The 18,560-nt window shown below is 34.8% G+C and overlaps 1 protein-coding gene across 13 annotated transcripts in view; it reads left to right on the top strand.

Moving 5' to 3' along the window:
• Nucleotides 1-18,560, top strand: part of LOC127520485 (cAMP-specific 3',5'-cyclic phosphodiesterase 4D) — a 210,458-nt gene that overhangs the window by 178,813 nt on the left and 13,085 nt on the right. For 12 of the 13 annotated variants that reach the window (XM_051908624.1, XM_051908621.1, XM_051908630.1 and 9 more), the window contains one exon: nucleotides 7,994-8,106. In XM_051908624.1, coding sequence (XP_051764584.1) covers nucleotides 7,994-8,106 — 113 coding nt within the window. Of the gene's footprint in view, nucleotides 1-135; nucleotides 2,414-7,993; nucleotides 8,107-18,560 lie in introns of those variants that run through there. The other variant, XM_051908635.1, reaches the window with a different exon arrangement.

The raw sequence follows: 18,560 nt of genomic DNA, 5'->3' as shown, positions 1-18,560 counted from the left end.
TGAGCACAGTTTGAGGTCTCTTTTTGTACACTGGAGTGTTTTTCTAAGGAGAAACATCTGAGAAGCAGGAGATTTAAAGTCTCATTTGTGCTCCATTTAATCGAGATTCTTTCCTGTTGGTTGTGTTGAATTCAGCGCTCTTGATCAAACCTGTCATAGCAGCAGTAAACCTCTAGGGAGCGACAAACCTCCTTCCATTCACACAGTAAGCACTGCAGTTCGCTTGCCTCATTCAGCAATGCTACTGAGTCTTGCAATGCATATTTCTACATTATTGTAGAAAAGAGATGCACTACATGGACATCTAGTGAAAAGCCTTTATAGAACAGGATTAACTCCCTATTAAATACCAATAGTTTTCAAATTAGATGCTTATCAAACACATAAACACTACCGGTCAAAAGTTTGGAATAATTAAGATTTTTTAAAATGTTTTTGGAAAGAAGTCACTTCAATTTATTTGATAAAAATACAGTAAAAACAGTAATATTGTGAAATATTATTACAAATTAAAATAAATGTTTTTATTTTTTATTTTCATGATTTGCTGCTCAAGAAACCTTTCTTATTATCAATGTTAAAAACAGTTACCATTCAAAATTCTTTTGAATTACCATTCAAAAGTTTGGGGTAAGTATGTTTTTAAAAAAATAATAATAATAATAATAAATTAATGAATTTATTCAGCAAGGATGTATTAAATTGATCAAAAGTGACAGTAAAGACATTTATAATGTTACAAAAGATTATATTACAAATAAATGCTGTTATTTTGAACTTTCGAGTGAGCAAAAAATCCTGAAAAATTAAATGTATTGTGGTTTCCTCAAAAATATAAAGATGCAAAATTGATGATAATAATAAGAATCATTATTAATAATTGAGCACCAATAATAAATGGACCCCAAATCATCATATTAGAATGATTTCTGAAGCATCATGTGACACTGAAGACTGGAGTAATGATGCTGAAAATTCAGCTTTGATCACAGGAATAAATTACATTTTACTATATATTCACATAGAAAACAGTTATTTTAAATAGTAATAATATTTCACTATTTTTACTGTATTTTTGATCAAATAAATGCAGCTTTGGTGAGCAGAAGAGACTTTCAAAAACATTTAAAATAAAAAATATTAATTATTTCAAACTTTTGATCATTTGTGTAGGTCTGATATTTGGGCGATCACATACTTATATCCATATATAGTGTATATAGATGCATGTTTACAGTCTTCCAAAAGAAGTAAACTCAACCTGCTTTGACATTGCTGAATCTTTCAGCTCATTCGAATCATGCAAAGCTGATATTAATAGACATGGCGCAGCTGGCAGCCCATCAGACTGACACGATACTCGCATAAACACACCATCTCGCTTTCATGCTCGGCCAGAGACGTGCTTCCAGTGCGAGAAATCACGTGCCGGCGTCTCGCAAGATGAGTCCGTCAATCAAGATATTGTCCTTCACGCAAATGTCTACAAAGCCTGATATAGAAACGGTCATATGTGTACAACTCACATCAACACGTGTGCACTTGAGAAGGGATTTACTCATATAGACTGATGTATTGGCTGCTTCTATATGTAAAACAGAGAAGCCCCGCCCCTTTCTTTCGAATGATCTGACAGTGGTTGCCTGGCAACCCAACGGCGGATGGCGTAAGAATGCAAGGACGATGCGGTCTCTGGCGCCTCTCTGAATGTGGCATCTAGGTTATCAGGGGTGGTTTTCTGAAGGCGTTTGCGTCAGCCCGAGGGTTCTGTTTCCCACGGCTGCTTTCTCACTATTACTGGAGAGGTCTTGTGTATTTCAAGACTGCTGACCCACTGACGGGTGGCATTAAGAGTTTCTCAGAAACTGTCTGGCAGGTGGTGGCTCTGAGTGATTTACACATCTCTGACCTGTTTGGGTCAGTCGTTTAGCAGCACAATAGGTAAAACATCAGGTTTGGACATTTTGGAACAGGTGGTTGATGTTATAAATAGTGAATGAGGGTTTACCTGGTGTTGCATACAGTTTATTTGAGTTTTTTTACCCAATGTTTTTAGAAAGAGAAAGGTCCAAGACATATTTCACCCCAAAATCAAACTATTTGAATAGAGCCTATTTTAGGACCATTCAATATTTATTTATTTACTATTACTGTGTCTTCAGTGTATAATCAGCATCATTACTCCAGTCTTCAGTCACATGATCCTTCAGAAATCATTCTGATATGATGATTTATTATCAATGTTGGAAACATTGTGCTGCTTCATATTGTTTTGGAACCTGTGATACTTTTTTTCAGGATTCATTGACGAATAAAAAGTTCAAAAGAACAGTGTTTATTCAAAATAGAAATCTTTTGTAACAATATAAAGTCTGTTTTTATCAATTTAACACATCTTTGCTGAATAAAAGTATTACAGGTGCTGGTCATATAATTAGAATATCATCAAAAAGTTGATTTATTTCACTAATTCCATTCAAAAAGTGAAACTTGTATATTATATTCATTCATTACACACAGACTGATATATTTCAAATGTTTATTTCTTTTAATTTTGATGATTATAACTGACAACTAAGGAAAATCCCAAATTCAGTATCTCAGAAAATTAGAATATTACTAATGACCAATACAAAGAAAGTATTTTTAGAAATCTTGGCCAACTGAAAAGTATGAACATGAAAAGTATGAGCATGTACAGCACTCATTACTTAGTTGGGGCTCCTTTTGCCTGAATTACTGCAGCAATGCGGCGTGGCGTGGAGTCGATCAGTCTGTGGCACTGCTCAGGTGTTATAAGAGCCCAGGTTGCTCTGATAGTGGCCTTCAGCTCTTCTGCATTGTTGGGTCTGGCATATCGCATCTTCCTCTTCACAATACCCCATAGATTTTCTATGGAGTTAAGGTCAGGTGAGTTTGCTGGCCAATTAAGAACAGGGATACCATGGTCCTTAAACCAGGTACTGGTAGCTTTGGCACTGTGTGCAGGTGCCAAGTCCTGTTGGAAAATGAAATCTGCATCTCCATAAAGTTGGTCAGCAGCAGGAAGCATGAAGTGCTCTAAAACTTCCTGGTATACGGCTGCGTTGACCTTGGACCTCAGAAAACACAGTGGACCAACACCAGCAGATGACATGGCACCCCAAACCATCACTGACCGTGGAAACTTTACACTGGACCTCAAGCAATGTGGATTGTGTGCCTCTCCTCTCTTCCTCCAGACTCTGGGACCTTGATTTCCAAAGGAAATGCAAAATTTACTTTCATCAGAGAACATAACTTTGGACCACTCAGCAGCAGTCCAGTCCTTTTTGTCTTTAGCCCAGGCGAGACGCTTCTGACGCTGTCTGTTGTTCAAGAGTGGCTTGACACGACAGCTGAAACCCATGTCTTGCATACGTCTGTGCGTAGTGGTTCTTGAAGCACTGACTCCAGCTGCAGTCCACTCTTTGTGAATCTCCCCCACATTTTTGAATGGGTTTTGTTTCACAATCCTCTCCAGGGTGCGGTTATCCCTATTGCTTGTACACTTTTTTCTACCACATCTTTTCCTTCCCTTCGCCTCTCTATTAATGTGCTTGGACACAGAGCTCTGTGAACAGCCAGCCTCTTTTGCAATGACCTTTTGTGTCTTGCCCTCCTTGTGCAAGGTGTCAATGGTCGTCTTTTGGACAACTGTCAAGTCAGCAGTCTTCCCCATGATTGTGTAGCCTACAGAACTAGACTGAGAGACCATTTAAAGGCCTTTGCAGGTGTTTTGAGTTAATTAGCTGATTAGAGTGTGGCACCAGGTGTCTTCAAAGTTTAACCTTTTCACAATATTCTAATTTTCTGAGATACTGAATTTGGGATTTTCCTTAGTTGTCAGTTATAATCATCAAAATTAAAAGAAATAAACATTTGAAATATATCAGTCTGTGTGTAATGAATGAATATAATATACAAGTTTCACTTTTTGAATGGAATTAGTGATATAAATCAACTTTTTGATGATATTCTAATTATATGACCAGCACCTGTAATTTCTTTCAAAAAAATACAGAAAGAAAAAAATGACTGACCCCAAACTTTTGAACGGTAGTGTATATTGCTACAAAATATTTCTATTTTAAATAAATGCTGATATTTTGTAACTTTTTGTTCATTAAAGAATCCTGAAAAAAAGTATTACAGGTTATAAAAAAAAATATTAGAATAAATAATAATAAATCAGCATATTAGAATGATTTCTGAAGGATCATGTGACACTGAAGACTGGAGTAATCCGCTTGTTAAGTCGTGACGTAAGGAACGCCGTTTCTGGGTCCAAGCCTCAACTCGTTTCACTTGAGAATGCCATTGACGTCCGTTTATGAGCGCTATTTATTCATATTACACATTAAACAAGTTAAACATTTGAAATACTTACAGTCTACACAACAGTCTCCGTGCTCACAGCGTCACAGACATTAATATTTTAACGATTTATAAATGATGAATCACTGACTGGCCATCTGGAATTTTGGTATGGAAATAAAGGTTATGATTATAATTTTTTTGTAGTATTACACTACATTGTGTGTGTATATTAGCACCGTTTGTTGTTTTTCTTGTGGTATGAGATAGAGCGTTTGGACCCGGAAGCGCTGCCGCGTGACGTCAGACTTAACAACCGAATGATGCTGAAAATTCAGCTTTGCATCAGAGAAATCAATTATATTTTAAAGGATATTAAAATAGAAAACCATTATTTTAAATTGTAAAAATATTTCAGAATATTACAGTTTTTTCTGTATTTTTGATCGAATAAATGCAGCCTTGAAGAGCAGAAAAGTCTTCTTTCAAAAACATTAAAAATAGTAATGTGTCCAAACTTTTTCACCGGTACTGTATATATATACATATATATATATATATATATAACATGATGTATATCACATTAAAGTAGGATTCTCATAATTGGCAACAGGCTGGAAAGAAATGTAAACTATTTTAATTTGTCCTAAAATAGGCTTTTTATGCAAAATCTAATTTTGCATATTTTTTATTTGATTTTGGGTTAAAAATGAATTCCTTTATTTGAAACATTTAGCATTTTCTATTCAGTGTCTAGCGTGCAGTGCAGTCTGTTCTGTTGTGGAATCCAGTCCAGAGTTTGTCTGCAGCCCTGTCCCGCTCTCAGTCACAGCAGCTTCTGAGGGGCCGGCCTCTGGTGTCGCACTGAACACAAGAAGAATGCCATTGACGTCAGAGGAGATGTTGTCAGCAAGGACAGTGGACCCCTGCTCTTGAATTCTCCTCAGAGTGATTGGACAGACGTTTGAGACGAGGGCTAAAGAAATGGGGGGTTGGGGTGGAGAGAATGCCACACATGATGTGATCCTTTCCCACATTTCTCCTTTTTAAACCTTTCATCTGTGCATCCTTGCATTTTTTCCGGTGTTATTAACCCAGACCATTGAATTATGATAGAAAAATGTGCTGCTGACCCGTGCGTGTAGCACGCTCTGAGTCAGAGGTTGGGCAAACGCTATGCACGAGCTGCATGTCAGATCGCTCTAAAGGTTGCCCCATAACAATAGCACCAAGATCCTGTGACCGCTGAAGTGCGTGTTGTGATTGTGTCACGCGTAAGCACGCTTGTTTTGATGAAAGACTTTCTTGCAACTGTAGCACGGCCCTTTGTAACTCAATACACGAGTCGAGTTGCAACATTTTGTCAGCACAGTATGGGTTATTGTTTGTCACCTGTGTGGTATGAGCATATGCACGTCCTGTGACGCAGGTTCAGGTTTTAAATGCACCGCACGGCCCTGACATAATCCAGGATTATGAAAAAAATAAGAAATCTGGCCCTGAACGAGGATTAATTTTCAGTTGTAATCTGCAGAGATTGACTGTCACGTAATCTTTAAGCATCGCAGTGAATGAATCTGTGTGTGTCAGATTGTCTGCGCTGGAATGGCCTATGGCTAAAGTAAACAACCTCCCAGGAGCATTTTGGGACATGAAAGAGTAGCAGCAATCTGTCTGTCCCATCATCCCCCAGTCTGATGCCAATCGGACTCCTGTGGTTGTTTGCTGCACGTTTACTCAGTTTTATTTATGGCTGGTTTCGCTTTAGAGACACACTTCTCTATCCACTGCTTCTCTTAGGGCACTTTTGGCCAATACTGATAACCCAGAATTTTTGTTTTAGATGATAACTGATATAATGACCAATATTGTTAATCCATACTGATTCTACGATTTTAAAACAAAAATACAGGTTTGAAATCACATGCTTAATAAGTGAAATCAGACATCTAAATGTCATAATTTACCATAGAAAAATATAAAAAGCATAAAAAAGAATAATTTTTTCATACTTTAGAAACATGGAATTAGAGATAAAATAATATACATCTGTTTATAGTATCAGCCTAATCAGACAGATATAGATCATTTTTAAAACAAAAAATAATTAAGGCTTATACGAATTTTTTCACTTATTTATGATGCATTTTTATTTATTTATTATTTTCTATCCTTTATTTTTGGTTTGTAATAATGTTCAGGCCAATTAATTGGCCTATATTTGGCCAGTATATATATATATATATATATATATATATATATATATAATTTTTTGTGCTGTCCAATTAATCGCATCCAAAATAAACGTTTGTTTACATAATATATGTGTGTGTACTGTGTATATTTATTATGTATATATAAATACACACACACACATACATGTATTTATTTAAGAAATATTTACATGTATATGTATACGTGTATATAATTTATATTATGTAATATATATAAATATAAACATTTTATATATAAATATTATATATTTTGTTAAATATATACATGCATGTGTGTGTATTTATATATACATAATAAATATACACAGCACACACACATATATTATGTAAACAAACTTTTGGATGCGATTAATCACTATTAATCATTTGACAGCACTAATATATACATATATATATATATATTTACATTTTATATATATATATGTAGTTTTTTTTTATTAACTTATTTGCCCATATTTTGCCAATACATATATATATATATACATACACGCATTACTCCATAAATTTAATTTAAATATATTTTAATATGCATTTTATATACAAGATGCTAACACATGTTGTGGTTAATGTGATCTTGCGTTCAGATGTAGTGAAACTCTAGTCCTGAGCCGTGTCATGTTTAAGGCACAACTGCAGCATGCATTTTTAATACACATTTGTAACAGAGATCCAGCCCTTTTTTTTTTTTTTTGCTGACAGCAGTGAGTCTGCAGGGATGCTTGGCTCCGGCTCCAGCGCTCCGCTCCACATCTTGCGTCTCTCTCTCTGCGTCGTGCTCTCCAGCTCTGTAGGTTTGTGGTTTCACAGGAAGCCGCTCATGTTTGTGTAAAGCAATGCCTCCTATGTCATGTGTGTGTAGCTGAGGTGCCGCGCGGCTCTCTCCCTGTCTCTCTTTTTTTTTTATGACTCGCTCTCCAGGAACGCCCGTCGCTTCATATAAGGGTCTGGATCTCTGACTGGGGGGGGGGTTTTGAAAGCCGGTGGGAGGTGCTTTGCATTTTCTCTCTTTTGTTGTGAGACAGAACGTCAGCCGAAAGACATCCTCTGAAGTTCATGGACCTGTGGAGGAGATTGTGATCGTAAACCTGCGCGCGGACGTGTAATTGTTACGGCAGCTGGCTGGGAATCAGTAGAAGCGGATTGGAAAGGGATTCTCTGTGCTTGTATATGTGTGTGTTTTGTTTTCCAGGAGCATGGGGCTCTGGTGCGCTCTACACCAGGAGCCCTGCACGGCTGGACTGACAGCGGTGTGACTCCGTTTTATCGCGTCATTCGATCCTTTAGCCCTGATCTTTTCAGCATGAAGAGTCACCCATGTGGACATCCCAGCATGGCTGTCTACGATGTGGACGATGTCCGGGAAGCCTCGGCTAGCCCGGTCAAGCGCCTCAAAACTGATCACCCCCTTCCCTGTCTCCCTCCAGAGGAGGCCTACCAGAAGCTGGCCACCGAGACCCTGGAGGAGCTGGACTGGTGCCTGGACCAGCTGGAGACCCTGCAGACCCGACACTCCGTCAGCGAGATGGCCTCCAACAAGGTGAGTCAACACATGGTATATTCCACTTAGAAAGAAGGGCTTCCCTTGACTAAATGTCATTACTGCCGCCCAGGGGAGCTCAGGTAATTGGTGCGATTTGGCAGGGTTGTTGGCTCACAGACGGGAGACGTTATCAGGTAGCGTAGAGCCAAGATGGCTGCCCCGGGGGGGTGCAGTTTCAGGGAGATACACACACAAGTCATGTACGTGCAGGATTGTGAGTCAGGCTGTCCATCACGCATGACCATCATCCTATGCAACGTCCAAATGTTTGTGAGTATAATCGACTGTGTCTGTTTATGCATGTGTGCGCGTGCTCCCATGCTGGAATCGTCAGTTTAGACCTTTAGTCAGACTGAAGCATCATTGTCGTTGGAATGGTGGGTCTGTTCTTGTGGGAGGGAGGTCATGTTGAGCATTGCTGATGACTGCACAGGCATCTTTTAATGTGGCAGTTCCCTTTTTTTGTGGAAAGGGGTTAAATATGAGATGGAGGTCTTGTTTTGATTTGTGTGTTTGGTGCAGGTCTATGAAGAGGGCAGGTGCCGGTATTACTGAAGGTCATATTGGAACTGGGTGATATAATGTTTGCTGTCATGTAAATGTTGAGTGTCTATTGCATTGAATAGTCATTAGATTTTTGATTTTCTTAAGGACATGCGAGGGGTGTTTGCCTGCTTTGAAGCTAGGGTGTTGTGGATTGTTGCCAGGGTGTTGCTATGTGGGAGTTCTGGTTGGTTGTTGGGGAGTTCTGGGTAGTTGCTACAGTAGGTTGTTACCTGGGAGTTACAATTTCTAGCATACTTTGGGTTCATTTTAAGCAAGCAATACAGTAATTTTTAAACAATAGCTGAGTTAAAACTACCCAGCAGGTTGGGCAAACATTTAACCCAGCTGCTGGGTTTGCCCATTTTCAACCCAACTTGGGTTGTTTTTAACCCAGAAACTTCCTCAAAAATTTAAACAGTGAAATTCCTAATAGTAATTCTAATAATTCCAAATTACATTAATGTTTTCCGAGGTTGCATAAGTGCATTTATTCAACCACAATCATATACAATATGTACTCTAAAAAATGCTGGGTTAAAAACAACCCAAGTTGGGTTAAAATGGACAAACCCAGTGATTGGGTGGTTTTGACTCAGTGGTTGGGTTAAATGTTTGCCCAACATGCTGGGTAGTTTTATTTAACCCAACTATTGTTTAAAAATTACGATATTGCTTGCTTAAAATGAACCCAAAACAGCTGAAAATTAACATTTATTATTAAGTTTAATAAATAATAATTAAATAATAATCATTTATTAAATTTCTTATTAATAAATGTTCACCTTTTGATTATTATTGTTGCCTCTAGTAATTATGTGTCTGATTTTTTTAATTTCTAACCTATGTTGGGTTCATTTTAAGCCAGACATATAGTCATTTTTAAACAATAGTTGAGTTAAATAAAACTACCCAGCATGTTGGACAAACATTTAACCCAACCGCTGGGTTAAAACAACCCAGACACTGGGTTTGTCCATATTTAACCCAACCGGGGTTGTTTTTAACCCATAATTTTAGTCGAGATTCATGTTTAGATTTATTACAGTTCATCGCTGAGAAGGTTTGATGGCAGATTTAGTTAAAGCAATCGGCTCATGAAGGAACACAGACTGACTGAGCGATACTTTCATTTAAGCAGAATATCTCAAATGGAGATCGCTGAACTCCAGCTTACATGTTCGTCAGTGTTTTCGGTGTTTTCGGATTATCGGCGCTTCTTCCACAGTGTAGAGAGAGCGTGTGCGCATGGTTGCCAGATTGCAAGGATTAAGTAAAACATCGGTCAGAAAATGTATCCTTTCAACCGAAAAGTTCTGATTGGGGGATTTAAGCTCGTGACATCTGGCAACCGCAAGCATGAAAGCTTGTAGTACAGCAGTCTGTAATATTTTGTCTCCTCTTTTTGTTTGACAGAAATAAAGAGAGTTTTTGGTAAAGATTTTATTTTTAACTATATTTTTGTCTTGTCTTTTTCGTCAAAGACATTGCATGTTAATATAGTGACAGTTATTGTTTAATGACCTTGGTGTCGTCTCGTCATCGTCTTAGTCATAAATATCTAGATATCTAGGTCTGTGGGATTTTTCCACCTATTTTTATCACGCACCAGGTGCAGATTCTGATCATTTGAGGTTGCGTTCATGTCTGTAGTACAAAGAAAGTTTAAGACTTAGGGTTAAAGGTTTGTTCACATGACTAATACAAAGTTTAACCATGATTAGTGATACTTGTCTAATTATATACACACATATTTTATAGTTTAAAGACATTTTAAGTTATATGCATAAAAGATGCAATACTATCATTATCCAAACATCTTGTTGGATGCAATAAAATTTAAACACGTTTGAAACATCCCATATAATAATAATTCCTTACATTTATATAGCGCTTTTCTGGGTACTCAAAGCGCTTTACATATGAAAGGGGGAATCTCCTCAACCACCAACAATGTGCAGCATCCACCTGGATGAGACATATGAGACAATGTTTACGTGTAAATATTTTTAAAACTATAATTCGATCCTGCTAACTATTGTGATTTCCCACCAGCATCTGCGGGCATTATGCAAACTGTTTACAGTGACACCTGATTATATAACCTCACCGTAACACCATCAGCTTTTATTGCTGAATAGACAGGAAACACTCTTTCGAGAACTGGTCTTGGGTCAGTCACTAGCCGTCTTTAAACTTGCTGTGTTGTTGCTTCCTGACCCAAAGATTTTTTTTTTTCACCTATAAAGTAAACAAAGTTTTGAAAAATTCCTAATGCTAAGTAGTAATTGTGATTCTTGCCTTAGCAAACACCGCTAACAATATATATATATATTACTGATCCCAAACTTTTGAACAGCGGTGTGTGTGTGTGTATACATATACACACATATATATGTATATATATGTGTATACACACACATATTATTATATAAAAATTATTTAACAGCAATCGAACAAAGCTGTATATTATTGGATGTGTGTGTCGTATGCTTGTCTACAGTGTCACAAAGCTCATTGCTGATATAGAATGAGACGCTGCGTGTTTAAACTAGCTCAGGCATGACATCATAGCGTCTCTACAGCATATATGAGTGTTTAATGTTCACACACAGCAGACAGGCTACGATATGCACTACCAGACTGTCCTCATATTCATCAACATAGTGCTTGAACATTTCAGGCCAATATAAGCGTGTTCAGGCAGAGAGCTGCTAAGATGCTGTAATGTTTGCTAGTGGACCTCATTAACCTTTCGGCTGGGTGTCTTTGTGCCGAATGTGGTGCGTGTGCGTCGTCTGCGCTGCGTCTCAGCCCACTGCAGGGCTCAATTTGTCTGCGTTGCCATGGCGACTGCAAGCATGTGGGATCCTGCACAAGCCTGTTTGTCTGCGCTGTGACAGGGAGGGCATGTTGTTGCTGTGTGTGTACTGTAGGTATTCTGTTCATCAGTATGCAGCGTGGCAGGCCTATGCCGGTGATTCCGGAGCATGCTCAGTACGTTCAAAAACAAACCATAAAACAGGCGGGAGAGACTCAGGGGCCGTGAATGAGGGCTGGGTTGTGAGAATGAATGTAAAATGCCTCACGCACTTGATCATCATAATACGATGCAAATGAAGCCGTTACTCAGAAATGAACTGGGCTCTATAACAGCGCATCGAATGCAAATTGCAAATGTGTTATCTGATCTCTGGTTGCTTAGAAGAACTTATTGCATAACATATTTTGCGTGGAATGATTCTAATATGTAACAAATGAAAATACTCTTTTAGTGGTATCAGTATTTATTAGAGAATCAGACTCATCTCTATGGACTATGAAAACAATAAATCCAACATCAACAACTAACTAATCCCATAATCCCATAACTGTGGCTCAGGTTTAGAGGTTTTTATAGATTTAAACAAACCCCTAACCTTAAGAATTAAACTCATGCCACACTGTTTGTGCTGCAGGCATGAATGTTTCCTCCAGTCATGTGTGTCGTTGAGAACAGGTCTGCTGTTACTTTACTAAGTGATCAGAAAACACATATATGCATTGCATTGCAAACAAGCAGAGATGTCATTTTAATTTTTTTCATAAATCATTACTATTGATCACCCTTTACGTCTCTCTGTGGGTTTTGCAATTATTTAACCAATGAAACATTAAAAAGAGCTTGTGACTCTATTGGATAATCAAACTGTCGGTCAAACCTCAAATGAAGTGTTTGTAACATCTCTGCTTGTTTGCAATGCAGTGGTAGATAAAGAACTGTTTGTTTGAATAAGTACAGCATTTTCTTTACTCTACAAACACTATGAATATAAAGGCTAATGTTTTATGTATATGAGGAGCAGAGAAGAGTGTCTCAGTCTAGCATTTGTCATTGAGTCACAGCCAATACTGTCTTAAATAGCCTTAAACAGCACTTCATCTTTAATAACATGAGATTTTGGCCAAATTACAGAAAAAATTGACCGCATTGACTGAAAATTCACCGACTGCATAGCTACAGTAAACTTTATAACCTGTGAGTCGATGAACACACAGTACCTCAGATCATCGGCTGTTGTAATGACGGACAAAACACGTACATCTGAAATTCTCCGAAATTCGGTGGTCAAAAACCTCGTAACTTCATTTGAGCTTGATTTTAGCAAGTGTCTGACCATATATGAAGCCACAATATTAACTTTGACAATGTGGTGTTAAAATTTTTTTAAAAAAAATACAGTGTTTTTTCCATTTCCTGAAAAATAGCGGTTTTGGAGCTATGATGTTTCCGTTATATGGCGTTTTATATATATATATATATATATATATATATATATATATATATATATATATATATACCAGTCAAAAGTTTGGACACATTACTATTTTTAATGTTTTTGAAAGAAATCTCTTATGATCAAAAATACAGAATAACAGTATTATTGTGAAATATTATTACAATTTAAAATAACGGTTTTATATTTGAATATACTTTAAAATATAATTTATTTCTGTGATCAAAGCTGAATTTTCAGCATCATTACTCCAGTCTTCAGTGTCACATGATCCTTCAGAAATCATTCCAATATGCTGATTTATCATCAATGTTGGAAACAGTTGTGCTGATTCATATTTTTTTATACTCTGTGATACTTTTTTCAGGATTCTTTGATAAATAAAAAGTAAAATAATAACAGCATTTATTTAAAATAGAAATCTTTTCTAACAATATAACTCTTTAATATCACTTTTTATCAATTTAACACATCCGTGCTGAATAAAAGTATTAATTTCTTTCAAAAAAAGAAATAATCACTGACCCCAAATTTTTGAACAGTATAGTGTATATTGTTACAAAAGATTTGTATTTTAAATAAATGCTGTTCTATTTATCAATGAATCCTGAAAAAAAAGTATCACAGGTTATAAAAACATTAAGTTTCCAACACTGATAATAAATCAGCATATTAAAATGATTTCTGAAGGATCATGTGACACTGAAGACTGGAGTAATTCAGCTTTCATCACAGGAATAAATTATATTTTACTATATATTCACATAGAAAACAGCTGTTTTATATTGTAATAATATTTTACAATATTATTGTTTTTTCTGTATTTTTGATCAAATAAATAAAGCCTTGGTGAGCAGAAGAAACTTTTTTCAAAAACATTAAAAATAGTGATGTGTCCAAACTTTCGACCGGTATATGTTTATGTTTCTACTAAGTTAAAGACTTCCCATTACGGCAGATTTGGAGTTAGCAACTTCCCTTCATGAATCCTCCTCAAACACCACACCCAGTGCCGGGGCGCAGAGACCCGAAACCAAGAAAGACTGGAGGAAAATGAGACATATGGGTTGGGGGGTTTGGGGTTTGGCATATGGGATGGGGGTATCTGTGGTCAGTGGGTTTCCTGAATGATTTGGACCCTGCACGCGCGCTGTGGTAAAGCCTTCGGCGTCCCATTGGTCCTCTCTGAAGCGGCGACCGCGAAGCACGAAACGTTGAACGATACTCAAAGAGTCCGCCGACGGCTTTAATCAAAGCCACACGAGGCCCGGCCTCAGATCCAGCCTGAATTCACCAGACTACTTCACAGAAACCACAGAGGTCTGTTTCCCTCACTAAAGAGAACTAACAGCCCTCTTGTATTGCAGCACAGCCTTTATATGAGCAGAACAGACACATAATGTGCTCAACACGCAACAATACAAAACCTGCACCAATAAAAGATTTGGTCTTTGTGCACTTTAGATGTGAGTTCATCTAGTTCCAGGATGCATTTAGTATCCGTCAGATGTGAGTTATTATGAGTGTGCGTGTTCCCAATAAAACTTGACGTGGCGATAATTGGATCTCCAGAAATAGAGTTGCCGGCAGATTTTGGGGTGTGGTCAGAGGTTTTCCCCCTTGTTCCATATGACGCTTCCATCAGCGTGACACCGGCCTCGACCTGCAGCCAGACTCTTCCTACGGCGCGACCACACTCCCTCGAGTTAGCGCTAGTCTATAATTAATCATAATCTGCTGTTCTATATGGCAGTGTTTCTTACAGGATCCTGTTTCACCTTCGTTCATTATGCTGTCATGGCTAAAGTGGGCAACATGACTGAAACAATTTCAATAAGTTATTTTTAAACATTACAAAACATTATATATATATATATATATATATATATATATATATACACATACATATCAATTTTACATATTATATTTCAATTATTTTATTATTCATATTATTATTGATATTCATAGTAATGTATTATTCATAATATAATATAATTCATATTATAATTAAAATATTATTATTGAATATATTCAGTAATATATATATATATATATATATTTGGAAGAAGTATTAATTAAATATATTAAATAAAATATACATATTTTATCTTTTAATGTTATCATTGAAACACTGCCATACAATTTTATTATGTATATTTTTAAAGTCCAGTTTAATACTTAATACCAATTGTTTAATAAAAAGTTTAATATTTTTTATTTTATTTTTTATTTTTATTCTATTTATTTATTTTTGATTGTACATATTATATTTTTAATGTATTCATTATTTTATTTTAATTATAAATATTATTATATATAATATTAAATTATATATTTTTATTTTTTCATATTTGAATGATTAATTAAATAAAAAATAATAAAATATAAATGTTTTAATTTTTAAAGTTATCATTGAAAAGGATATATATATATATGCGCACACACACAAAGAATTAAATATTTAATAAAGAATTAAATATTTTATTTGATATTTTATAAAATGTATTTATTTATTAAAATTTTACATATTTAAAAAATAAAATTATTATTTGGCTAAGGAAAAAAAAAAAACATTTATTAACATTAACAAATAATTCAAAAACAGCTTCATACACAAAGGACTCAAAACTGCCTGACATTATATATTATTTTATATAAAAATTATTTTATTATCTGAGATTAAAACATTTTTTTCTTCTCTTTTATTCATCTATAAATTGATCCTAAAAATGTCTTTTTATTATATACTTTATGTATATTTTTTAAAGTCCAGTGTATTTAGTACTTTTTAATTTATTTATTTTTTGTTTGTATTTTGTTTATTTATTTATTTATTGTACATATTATATTTTAAATGTATTTAATTATTTTTATTTTATTTTAATTCATGTATTTATTTATTTTTATTTTTGAAAGACATATTAATTAAATATATTTAATAAAAATTACTATAAATATTTTATTTATTAAAAGAATTCAATATTTCAATAAAGAATTAAATATTTTATTTGATATTTTATAAATATTTATTCATTAAAATTTAAATTACTATTTGGCAAAAAAAGTAACAAAAAAAATCACAACAAATAGTGCAAAAACAGCTTATAAACAGATTATAAATCTGATCAGATTCAAAATGATCATTTAAAATAGTTTATGAATCAGTTTTTTTTTTTTATGAATCAGAGAAGCGGCTCAAAAGTCGTCAATCAGACATCATGTTTCCATCCAAAGTTGTGAATTTAACTTATTTAACTTGTGTGCAAAATTGGAATATTACATAAAACATTCACGAATAAAGCTGCGTTTCCACCCCGTGTGTTCAAGAGAACAAAACCGTCACTTCCTGGGAAATTGGCACAAAAATATCAGTAATAAAAATGGAAGTTGCTGCAATCGGGGAAGAAACTGTGGCTCTTTTTCAGACATCATAAATGACTTTTGTCTCAGAGCGGCAGACGAAACTCAACAAACGCTGTCATGTTCTCTTGTGTTTGTGATGCTGTGATGCGATTGGTCCGCTGGTTTGTTCAGTTATCCAATCACATCCTCTACTGAGGCAAAATCATGTTTTTTGTTGCGCATCAAGTGATTTGTTCGGTAAATGTGTAGTTTATCAGATAAAAAGTGTATCCGCCTCAATTGAGCGCGTAAGTTTTTTATGCACATTTTTAGAATTTAGGCTCATCTTGGCGTTTCCATCCATCGTTGTTTAATGCGATATCCCAAAATGCACATAAAAATAGCTGGATGGAAACAGCTATCGATTGTATGTAAAATATAACGTTTTCTGACTCTAAAATGTCATTTAGGGAGTTCTTGGTTATACAACAAACAATAATAAATCGACACACACAAGGATTCTCTCAAGCTTTATTTCCTTGTTTATGCTGAACCACATAATATCTCTCTTTGCATAAAGAAATGCTTTGACGTAATACTCCACCACAGAGGCCTCATATTTCTCCTGATAATATAGCATCGATGCCAAATGGTTCAGGCTTCAGGTTCATATTCAAATCAGCCACAAACAAATCCAGCCAATGGCCATTGCTTCCATAAAAGAGCCACTGATCTCTCCATTTGTTTTTCAAATGAGAACTTCAGCTCTGGCCACATGAAAGCCTCGTGTTATGCTCGGATGGGGGTGGATATCTCCATATGAATGCTGCCGTATTGTTCCAGACATGTTTGTCTTCTCCAGGTAGCAAGTGTCATCAAAGATGAGCACTTCTGATTGGCCTTTGATTAGAGCCTGTTTATCAGCATGTCAATATTTACGCTTATACAAGAGTTTTACAGTCTGAGAAGTTTAACTACTTCCTCTTTTTGACTGTCATGGATTTGAAATTAATTTTGCACGTCTTCAAGAACATCACACCGACCAGGACTGCTTTGGTGTAATGGCAGTTTTTTTAGTGTATCTAAAGAGAAAGTGGCCAATAGCCGTATCAAATATATAAATATGATAGTCGTTTTAACTAAAATTATTTTATTATTTGAGATGAAAACATTCTTTTTTCTTTTCTATTTATCTATAAATTGATCTAAAAATGTCTTATATAATTTATGTATATTTTCCTAAAGTCCAGTGTATTTGACATTTGAAAGAAGTATTTATTAAATTTTAAAAAAACTAATAAAATAATGTTATCATTGAAACACTGCCATACAGTTTTATTATGTATATTTTTTAATGTCCAGTTTAATATTTAATATCAGTTTAATAAAAAGTTTAATACTTTTTATTTTATTTTTAAATTTTTATTCTACTTATTTATTTTCGATTGTACATATTATATTTAAAATGTATTCATTCATTTTATTTTAAATATAAATATAATATATATATATAATATTTAATTATAAATTATTTTTTGATATTTGAAATAAGAATTAAATATGTTAAATAAAAAAATAATAAAATGTTTTAATTTTTAAAGTTATCATTGAAACACTGCCATACAGTTTTATGTATATTTTTTAACGTCCATTTTAATATTTAATACCAGTTTATTAAAAAGTTTAATACTTTTTATTTTATTTTTTATTTTTATTCTATTTATTTATTTTTATTTATTTTTGATTCTACATATTAAATTTTAAATTTATTATTTTTTTTTTTAATTATAAATAATATTATATATAATTATTTATATATAATATTTAATTGTTTTTTATATATATTTGAAAGACGTATTAATTCAATATATTAAATAAAAAAAAATACAATTTAAATGTTTTAATTTTTAAATTTATCATTGAACTGCTGCCATACAACATTACACAATTTTTTCTCAAAGTGCTTGAAAAAAAAAATTAAAAACAGAAATTGTTTATTATTCCTCTACATTGCTGACTATAAATGTTTACTCTGACATGAGAGGAAGTTCTCGCTTCTGATTGGTCAGTGGCGATAATAGCAGCCAAATATTTTATAAGGACCAAATTAGATCTATCTATCTATGAATACTTGAAGAGATCACATGAGCAGATACACTACCCCTCCTCTGATGAGTCAACTGAGCACACTGCCGCTCGCATGATTATACCAGGTACAAGGTGAGCTGTGAAAACCGTGTCGTTTTCCAAGGCCTGCGTCCTCCATCAGCGGGTGACGGCGCTCCTGCC

The sequence above is a fragment of the Ctenopharyngodon idella genome, chromosome 10 (genome assembly GCF_019924925.1).
Source record: "Ctenopharyngodon idella isolate HZGC_01 chromosome 10, HZGC01, whole genome shotgun sequence".
NCBI lineage: Eukaryota > Metazoa > Chordata > Actinopteri > Cypriniformes > Xenocyprididae > Ctenopharyngodon > Ctenopharyngodon idella.
Note: the sequence above shows the minus strand (reverse complement) of the source record. Positions and strands in the feature narration are given on the sequence as shown.